This window comes from Mycteria americana, chromosome 5 (assembly GCF_035582795.1).
Source record: "Mycteria americana isolate JAX WOST 10 ecotype Jacksonville Zoo and Gardens chromosome 5, USCA_MyAme_1.0, whole genome shotgun sequence".
Classification (NCBI taxonomy): domain Eukaryota; kingdom Metazoa; phylum Chordata; class Aves; order Ciconiiformes; family Ciconiidae; genus Mycteria; species Mycteria americana.
In genome coordinates, this window is record NC_134369.1 from 21,305,058 (window position 1) to 21,315,256 (window position 10,199).

The following is a 10,199-nucleotide window of genomic DNA, read 5'->3' on the forward strand; positions in this document are numbered from 1 at the left end:
AAAAAATATAGAACAATTAAGGAAGATGATAAAATATCTGAAGAAGCAGAAGCACAGTTAATTTTTCACTCTTGCTTTTGTTCATTTATGTAGCATCCAATGGAGAAAGTATTTTGGAATATATTTTATGGGTGTCTTTAATTAATTTTGGTTTCCTTCTCTCTTCCACTCCCCAACTACAAGCATCTTTCCAGACCACACAATTCAGTCATACCTGCCTCTAAAATTTCTGACCTATAAATGTGATGAAGCCATGAAAATTTCAAACCTGATTTTCCCAAAATCTGAATAAAGGACTTACTCTGAGTTTGTATTTAGTCATTCATCCCAGACCAATAGCAAAAATAAACACTCATGTTCCCTAAAACCATTTCATAATGACTATTGATGTATGTGACTTCATCCAAAATGGGGTTTACTTCTACATATGCATTCACTAAAAGTTGGACTAGTAATTCAAATTATATGTTATCCACTTCCAATCACACTAGTTCTCACTTAGTGCCAATCATGTATTTTATACTTATACCAGTTCAAAATTAATTTACACTGTTATTCTCACTTAACTTTTAAACTGAAGAGATCTATATTCCTGGAGTTAACACATCCAACACAAACATAATTAATACTTCTGATGACAGCTACATGTTGAATGCAGACCTCCTTCATGAACTGAATGAAGACAACACAGAAGCCTGACTTGCAAATTGATAGACGAATCACATAAAGCACTAAGCCGCATAAACAGGTACATACATCTGCTTGATCTTCTCTCAACTCCATTTTTGCCCGTCTTCGGATTCTCCTTTCCTGCATGCTGCAATTTGGTCTGATTCTGCGCATGATCGTTAGACGACTTGCTTCCACTTCTCCTGCCATTCACCACCATGTTCTTGGATTCTCCCAGCCACTTCATTCTCACAGACAATCTGACTCAGTTGCATTTAGTCACTTTTCAAAAGGCTTGGAGAAGTGGATGAATAATTTCAGTTCCAATTTCTACTGGAAGCAAAACAAACATGATTAGAACTTACTGGGAAACTGTTTCCAAGACACAGATTTTAACAAAAAGAAAAAAAAAAAAGCAGGGCGTGGGGAGGGGCGGTGATCTGCATTTGCATTAGGAAGAAAGAAAAGCAGTTCTTTAGCACTAGTGCAGGTAACTGTTGCAAATACAAATATCCACAAATGAAGTATTGTCCTACAACTTACAACCACATCTGGAAGCAAAGATGGAATTCTAAAGCTGACAAACTGCTAAGGACAACTCAATTTTAAGAGATGGACTACACACACATATATACCTATGTATTTATATAGGCATACATACGCATGGATAAATACACAGACAGCTATGTGACTCCAAAAATGGAGTATTTTCAAATACACACCCAATTAAGATTATATTTCCTAATAAATAAAATCTATAACCTATTTGGAACTCTATAGCAAAGGAGGACATTACACATACATCTTCCAAGAACTAAAGATAAACACAGTTAAAAAAACAACAACAAAAAAAACCAACCAGAAAACTGACAACATTTTTGGAATGCGGGTGGGGGAAAGATGTTAAATCTTTATTTAAAAATCAGAGATCAAAAAACCCTCAATGATGATCTAGAGGATCCAGGCTACTATTTTTACTGTTCCCTGTAACAAAAAAAACAGTCACAACACATCTGGCTCAATGGGCCAGTAGTAAGTGGGGTCACAAGTAGAGCTGAAATTTTACAGTACATAAATGGCCAGCTAGTTTTTGTCTGCAGTCTCAATGCCTTTTGCATAAATAAGAAAGCTACTAGTGCTTTTGTACACAGTTGTGTCTCACTCTATATAACTTGCAGGAAAAATCTGACACTGATTTAAACAATTATTTTACAATTGCGTTTATGCATTAGTAATTAATTTACTTGGTTTTAATTCATCCTCCTCTCTACTGCTTCCTCATAAAGAAATAAATTCTGCCTTTTCTTTTTACTGTTATTAAAAAAAGAGCATTAATGCTCTGCTCACAGCAGGTAACAGGCATCACATAACAAGCATTTCAATCTGGTGGAAGAAATTCGCAACAAACTAACAGATGTTTTGAAATAGTGTCTTTTGTAGAAATTCTGTTTTTAATCAGTTAAGAGTAGCAAAATCCTGGATTTCTGTTAGACACCTATGTAATCCAGCTACTTAAATGTACAGAAATATTTACGGCCAGATGATCAGTAACTAAATTACAAAGATTCAGAAGACTGAGGTATTAAAGAAAAACAGTAGAGACGAGTGACTTAGATGTATTGGCTCAAACATCTTACTAGAACTATCATCCAGAAATCTACAGGTTTTAGAACCTTTTACAAATGGTCACAGAAGGATAGTAAGATTATCGACAAAGTGTAACAGAATCATACTGAGGAAAAGCTGGCTGAATTACAGCCTCAACATAAAGAAAAAGAATTGAGATAATTTCAGTGGACAAGGAATTTTCTTGCTGTCAGTGATAGAAGGGATTGGCTTTGACCTCAAGATTAAAAAAAAAAAAAAAAGGTTTAAATGTCTATTTTACTGGACCAGCAAGCTTTAACATAGTTCTTTAACAGAGCTGGAACTGAACAGTTTGACTACCAGAATGCAAAAGTCGCTCTGCATACTGACAAAATTCTTCAGGAAGTTACTAGATACAGCCTTTGGAAAACAAACCAGAGACTTAAAATTTGCTAGGAAAAACCTTGTTCGTTGCATTTAGCTATACGTAGAACCAGACTTTTTACATAGTACCTCCAAAAAAACCCTGCGAAATCTTGCAGCTAAACCTGTCCTAGACAACACTAGGATTTGGGGTTTTTTTTCCTTCATAGAGCTTGCCCGATAACATACATTTAAAAAGGAAAAAAAAAAACAAAAACAAAAACAAAACCGCAAAACTTTCTTGTTTTGCATCCCACCTGAACTTCTTTCAGAAGGCAGCTACCCTGTGAAGATCTGCACTACCATGTAAACAGTTAATGACACTCTTAAACTTCCCTCTTTCTGCTTATAAATTCATTTTACAGCTCTGTATACTCTAATTAAACCCCATTCCCCATTTTTGTAACAGTGGTAATAAAGAGCATTAAAACAGAAACTACATTAAAAAACTTCCACTAAATTCAGCCTTGGTCTCTCTGTAAACCAGGACTGAACTATACTCTGGTGTGCTACAGTTCAAGAGCAGTACAAGTAAATGAAATCTACCATGAAGTCCAATTGTAGATGAACACTGGTATGCAACAATCTGGAGGAAAAACATTCAATACAGCAGTGTTTCTGACAACTAACAGGTACAGTAGCTACACTTTCAAATGGAAAAAGGCATACCCTGTACAAAAGAGGAAATTGATCTTTCGTAAGTCCAGTGTGGGAAGGGTATTATCTATGCTAAGACACTTCTGCCTAACAAACACAGTAACAACAAGGAAAGTACAATAGCAAAGGTAAGAAGGAATGTGGCCACAGAAGAACACTCAAACCATACTAAGCATTAGGAGAAATACTTGCTTTTGCTGCAAAATATATTGATATAGATGACAACAGAAGTCCTCCCCAAGCAAAATCAAAAGTCATTTAGTGAAGCCTAGCAAACATTCTTGTGAAAAACCATTATTTATTTGAGCCTAGCAGCCTAATCAGCAAGAAAACCTTTGTCTCCATCTACTGCTGCCTTTTGTTTTCTAATACTAGCCAAATGACAAACCTGAAGACTGCAAGTGTGCTTCTTCAGCCTCTATTCCTTCTCCCAATACACAAACACTGCTTTCAAGATATGGTATCAAAAGCCAGAATCAACAGATGGGATTCCTTTCCCAGTGAGTATCACAGCTCCTAATGCCAACAGGTAACCTAAAAGAGAGCAAGAGATGCCCCACTCATCACCACCATGTGATCTTTAATACATCTTCAGATGTGATTTGCCCTCAATACTTTCTACATCAGACTCATGCTGAGAAGTCCTTTTGGAATGGAGGGAGAAAAGGAAGAGATGAACACCACCTTCCTACTCAAGAAAAAACTGGAACATATTTACACCTCCACATACTTAGAAATTCCTGCTAAAGGGCTCCACCATCAAATAATATAACAACATGCATGGATCACTTATGACTTTGGGTTTATCTATACTGTTAAGTTTACCAACACAATTAGAGATTCCAAGGGACCTTTTTTATTTCAATGTAAATGTCCACATTGCTGTTTTAACCCTTTATTAGCTATACTGCTACTCTTCATAATCATACTGCCTTTTATAATTCCATTACAGTAGTTTTACAGGCACATTTCCTCAAATGTCAAAATATAGCTCAATCGCATCCAGCACCTCTCATCAAGGAATTAACATTCCATTGCAATGGTACTCTCAAAAATGAAAACTCAAGTTTCATTTACCTAGTTCTAAATTTATTAAACCTATTAACACACTTTCTGAGCATTATTTGCATTTCAGTAACATTTGGAAACATCAATCAACAACTGAAGCACAAACACTATTAATGCTGTCATCACATAAGATACTCACAAAGCCAGATTTATCCAGAAGTGTTTAACTAGACTGATTAAACAGTACCATTCAAATTTATATCACATATGAAAAGCCTTAGTCCTTTTGTACTGGAAAGTGTAGTAAATCCTCGTGAATTTGAGTAAAGAAATTCTGTGGCTGTTAAAATGGATCTCAAAAGCTGTCTGAGCCTCCCAGGTTTTGGGCTCTCATCTGTGAAATCTATCAATTAAGAAAAGTCTTGTTGTGAGGGGGAAAAAAGCTGCACAAAACCAAATCAATAAAACCCTAAACCATACAAACACATACATCAGTAACCATAAGAAATTCAAGTATCATTTACTTTAGTCTTCCATAACACAGTTTTTGCATATAAATATTTATTACTTAAAGGACAGGGAAAGCTTCTGAACAGAGGCAGTGGATTTTGTTCATCCCCCTCCAGGACACAGGCAAAGACACTAGGATCAGGAGGTTTCCTAACAGGCGGGGTCATCCTCCCCTTTCCCATGGTCTCCAGTACCCAGGCAGTCAAATGACCTCCTTCTAAAATACAGTTTCTTGATTTTATTTTTTTTTAAGAATGCAAACATCTCAATCAGTTTTGTTTTGTTTCCTTAAAATTAACTATAGCTGCAAAAAGTCTTCCTCAACAAGACAGTGGCCTAAAGCAAATATAGGACACAAAACCAAAACAAAAGCAATGACCACAGCCTCAGCTTTTCTGAACAAATCAATGGTATCAAGAGGAAAGATACATGTTTCATTACTGATAGCTCTAAAAAAAGCAACAGACCTTTGAATTTGGGAAGCAGAGCAAAACTATGCAACCAGTTTTTCTATAGGATCACCAGGCTGTACACAATTTCACTACAGCCACCCCACCTGGGTAACAAAAAAACCCACCCAGTCCCACTTTTTAAGTGTTCAAGTTTCTAAGAATACAAAAGACTCCGAGCAAAATCAAAGCTGAATGAAAACCTGCACAGCTTTAAGGAGTTACTCAAACAGCCTCAAATCTTATTTCGGTTACTGGTTTTGACAGCTCAAACAAGTACCATTAAGCCAGAGAGGAAAGGGAGGCACAGAATGCTTCTGTCTCACAAAGGATGTGAATCACAAAAGGTGTGAAGCCAAGGCACAGCGTCACTATAAACAGGAACCTAATGTTATATGTCACACTACAAATTATTATTGATGATACTAAAACGCAGCAAGACCAGGCATGGAACAGAGGTCTTTGCACCCACAGAAGGCGAGAAAAAAAGAAGATATTTGGGAGTTTACTTTCCCATAATCTCCGTAGTCAAAAGTTTATCTTAAAGAAAGGTCAGGTGGTCCCACAGGACTTCAAAGATTCTGGAGCTGAGGCTGCAATTCCTCAACAGGATAAAAGCTACGTAGGAAGGGCTACTTCAGTACCCCTGCAGATGCTTATTTTAGCCACCTGATTTCACACCCACTTTTGACTTTCTTTGCCCCTGGGATGAACTGGTTCAGTAAGTTAAACCATCAGAAAAAAAAAAGAAAATAAATTGTTTTTTGAGTGTTTCTTTTCAGCTAGCTAGTTCTCAGAATAAGCTCAGTGCAGAATTGGACATGGATTAATAACAGCCCATGGGAGGCTGTAAGATTGTGTCAAAACTGACTCAGGTCAGTTCAAACTGTTGCAGAACTGCAGCCGGAGGACGCAGGTCTGCGAGAGCACACATGGATCCAAAACTGACCCAAACCCAGGCTTCAATCCCACACCAACAGCTCAGTCTGTGCATTCCCACTTTCTCTTGTGCCAGTTCTTTTGCAGCCACATGATTTTTGTGTGTCAATTTGGATACTAATCCAAGTACAATGCAGGCACAGAAGTGATAGTGTACCAGTACAAATGAGTGGCAGAGGAAATGGACATACCGAAGTGCTTCAGCACCTCCTGCCCCTTCTCCTCTCCCCACCCCCTCTTCCTCCACTAGGTGCCCTCTCAGGGTGAAGCTGAATAACTGGCTAAGCAAAGCACCCTACAGGCTGCATGATCCCCCCAACTCACTGCAGCAACTCCAGTGTTCAGCAGACTTTCACAGAGACAATCCAAAAGCTCACTGCTTCCGGGAGAGGGAGAACCTCCTTCCTCCCCCTTGCCAATTCACACAAACATTTCCACCAAATCTGGAGCTTGGAGGACCTCTCCATAACTCAATTTAACCTCATTAACCCAACAGGGGGGAGACCAGGTAATTTTCTGCTGGTTTAACGTGCTGAGCAGGTTTAGCAAAGGATCCAACGAGCACTAGAGCAAGAGAGAATGCAGTACTGGAGGAGCAGCAGCAGGACCACTGAAAGGGGAAGGAAAAGCATCAACTGTTCTAACAGTTTAGCTATGTGACTTACACCAGTTCAGCTGAACCTAGCAGTTCAGGGCAGCCCCACCATGGCTGCACAAACAGCACTACAGTTCAATGAAGACTTCAAACCAGTGTAACACCAAAGCAGCCCTGCTGCCCCTTTGCCTACTTGTGCCCACTTCCATGCCACCCTCCCTCTGTGCCAGCAAAACAATGGCAGAGCCAAGCAGTGACCAAATCAGGGGAGTCACCAGAAAAGTCTGAACCTTGCTGGCTTGAACCATGGTACAAGAGGATGTTCTGGGAGGGTGGGGGGACAAGGTTAGGGAAGCGGTCAGGAGCACTTAAGCTGGGACTGCTCCCAAATGCTTTGTATTCTCAAACCACAGCTCTGGATTCACTGTTTAGCACAGAAGTATCATACCTTACACTTACTATGTTAATTTGGGCAACTGTCTGTTGCCTTAAAGCACAATACTGTTTGAAGTGAAAAGAATACTAGGAATTGTAGTCCTGCAATAGGATAGTGCTAACAGAGCAAAACAAGTATTCAAAAGCCCTGTGCCACTGAGTATACAAGGATACATCATCCCACTTATTCGTTTAATATGCAATGCGCAAAGTCATTACTTTAAACAACTCTTATTTTCCAGTTTGTGAACTCAAATGGGTATAAAGCAGAGATGTTTGTATGTGTCATCTGGCTCTAATAACAAAATAGCACTATAAACGAACAAACAAAAATATCCTATTTTTCAACCAAGTAAGTCTTGATTTCCTCAGTGTTACTTGCAAGGAAGAAGGGCTTAAAGAAGTCAAGGCAAAAGTTCATTTTTAATGAAAACAGAAGAGGATGCATCCATAGCTACAGTGACCAGATTATGGAAACAGGACATGACTCTGTGTGAACTTATTCTAGAATACATTTTAACCTCATTGATTAAACCCTCCCACTATGTATTTATAGTCACACCATTAAACACTCTGATCAGATTGCCATCTCATATGCATCACCCTGCGCTGAATTCAACCCACCAGAAAACTACACCACGTTATATGCTTAAGATTCTCATACTGCCTGTGATACAACTCAACAAAACACCACATACTGTCTTTCTCACCCCCCATCTTTACTTTTTCAGAGTAACGTGTTGAAGCTAATTTGACTTTAAAGTTTCAGATATAGATGCTGGACAAAGATGTGCTTTATCCCTTCCTTAAAAGCATATATTCTTCAATGAAAAAAAATCACAAAAAATCCCAAGATGCCAGGCGTTTCGATCTAATAGCAGCAAGCTCTACGCCCGGAATGGTCAGTCAAAACAGACCTTAATAAAAACCAAGCAGTACAAACAGGGGTTAAAACTACTGCTGCTCATACAGAGGAAAGTCATGCCGTCGGGATCACTAACCATTTAACACCAGAAGTGCCACGCACTGCCAAGTAACTAACAACTTCCTCCCCAGGTTCCCCACACGCCTCCCTAGACTGAAACTACTCGCACAAAACCCAGTGACAAACCAAGGGGGAAGCGGGCGGCGGAAGGGGAGCGGGACCGCCCGGGCCGGGCCGGGCCGGGCGGCGGCGCCGCCTCCCCGGCCCCGTGCTGCCCCCTAGGGCTCGCCTCCTGCCGGCGCCGCCATCAAACCCCGGCCCCGCCGCGGCCCCCCACCTCCCCCGGCCTCCAGGTGCGGCGGGGAGGCGGCACCGCCTGCAGACGCCCCTCTCTCCGAGCGGCCGCGGGTCCCCCCCTTCAACCGCCCTGGAGCGCGGGCTCCGTCTGTCAGCGCCGCCGAAAGCCGCCCTCGCCCTGCCCGAGGAGGCGGGGGACGCCAGCGGCCCCGCACGGTACCCAGTCGGCCCGCCCGCGGCGGGGGGCAGCCCCCGAGCCGCGGGGCAGGACACCGGGCACGCGGTTCCTCACGCCCCGTCCCTCCCGCGCCGCGCTCCCCACGCGCTGCCCGCCCCACGGAGTGCCCCCCAGTTCTGCCCCCCCCCAAGGGGCACAGCCCCACGCGCCCCCGCCTCACCGCCCGCTGACAGGCTGCCCCTGGCGCCTCCCACGCGCGGGGGCACCCTGCTCACAGGGGCCACGGCAGTCCCGACCCCCCCGCATAAAGACACACACACACGCTCACCTCCCAGCTGCCCTCCGCGCTGGGTCCCTCGCCGCCGCCGGCGCTGCCCCAGCCGCCACTGGGGAAAAATGAATCATCAAAGGGAAGGGAGCGAGGGGAAAAAAGGGGAGGAAGGTGGGGAGGGGGGAAGCGAAGACTGAGCAAGGGAGGGGCGGAAGGGGGAGGAAAACTAAGAAGCAGAGAAAAAAGCAGTGATAGCGATAAAAAATAATTCCGAGTGGGGGGAGGAAAAAAAATGGCGGATAAAATCCAAGATGGCGGCGCCGAGGGGCGAGCGGTGCAAGGGGGAGGTGACGGGGGGCGCTGCCTAGAGATCCCTCCGCCGAGCCCCGCGAGAAAGAGTCCCCTGGGCTCCCTCGCAGAGACCCCGCGAGGTGGCGGCGAGGACCAGCCACCGCCGTCGCCGCCGCTTCCTCCTCCTCCTCTTCCTTCTTCTCTGCGGGGAGCCCTCTTTCCGCTGGCCTGCCGAGCCAGGCGGGCCGCTACGCCGGCCACCGCGCTCCCAAGTTTCTTCTTTCTTCCAGTGAAGCCCGCGACCTCCTCGCCCCGTCTGGGGAGATGCTGCCTACCCCTGCGCTCCCGGCGGCGGAGGGACACTGCGGACAGACGCTGCCTTACGCCCGCCGCCGCGGAAGGATACACCACTAGAAAGGAAACACAGACCGCCCTCCTCCCGGCCCCCCACCTGTGCCGCTCCCTGCCTACTCCCCCCGCAACCGCTTCACACCGGTCGGCGCAGAGGCAGGGCACCAGCCCGCGAGCCTCCGCGCCTCGCCCGCGTAGGGGGGACAGCGCGCGTCGGAGCTCCCATGACCGCTCAGCGCGGAGCTACTCCGCGGCGGAAGGATTTCGCTAAGAGAAAACAAGTATCAGGGTACCCCGCGGCTCAGGCCGCCCGGCCGTGTGTGCGGAGAAGAAGTCCCGGGCACCTCACGCGTTGGAGGGATTCCTCCGCCCGAAGCTGCCCTTTAAGTGAGGGGGACTCCGTGCTGTAGGGTAAATCGGCTGGCGGTGGCTTTAGGTGCCCCTTCCACACCCCTCCTGGGGTCTGTAAGCGATGGTTTGCTCTGCCGCACCTGAGGGAGCGGGGACTGCAACTTCAGCGTCTTGGGGAGCTCCTGGGCTCCGGCACCTGCTTCCCCTCGCTGCTGCCTGACAGAGGCATTTAAAAATGGCCCCCGCGGCCTGGAGGGGCCGGG

The 10,199-nt window shown here is 44.5% G+C and overlaps 1 protein-coding gene across 2 annotated transcripts in view; it reads right to left on the bottom strand.

The window, feature by feature from the left end:
* The window catches only part of KMT5B (lysine methyltransferase 5B), a 31,419-nt gene extending 21,841 nt beyond the window's left edge, over positions 1-9,578 (bottom strand). Inside the window, exons 1-2 of one of the 2 annotated variants that reach the window (XM_075502428.1) lie at positions 9,001-9,578; positions 757-999 (exon numbers count right to left, since the gene is read on the bottom strand). In XM_075502428.1, coding sequence (XP_075358543.1) covers positions 757-916 — 160 coding nt within the window. In that variant the 5' untranslated portion in view covers positions 917-999; positions 9,001-9,578. Of the gene's footprint in view, positions 1-756; positions 1,003-9,000 lie in introns of both variants that reach the window. The other variant, XM_075502429.1, reaches the window with a different exon arrangement.
* Between the last annotated feature and the right edge of the window lie 621 nt (positions 9,579-10,199).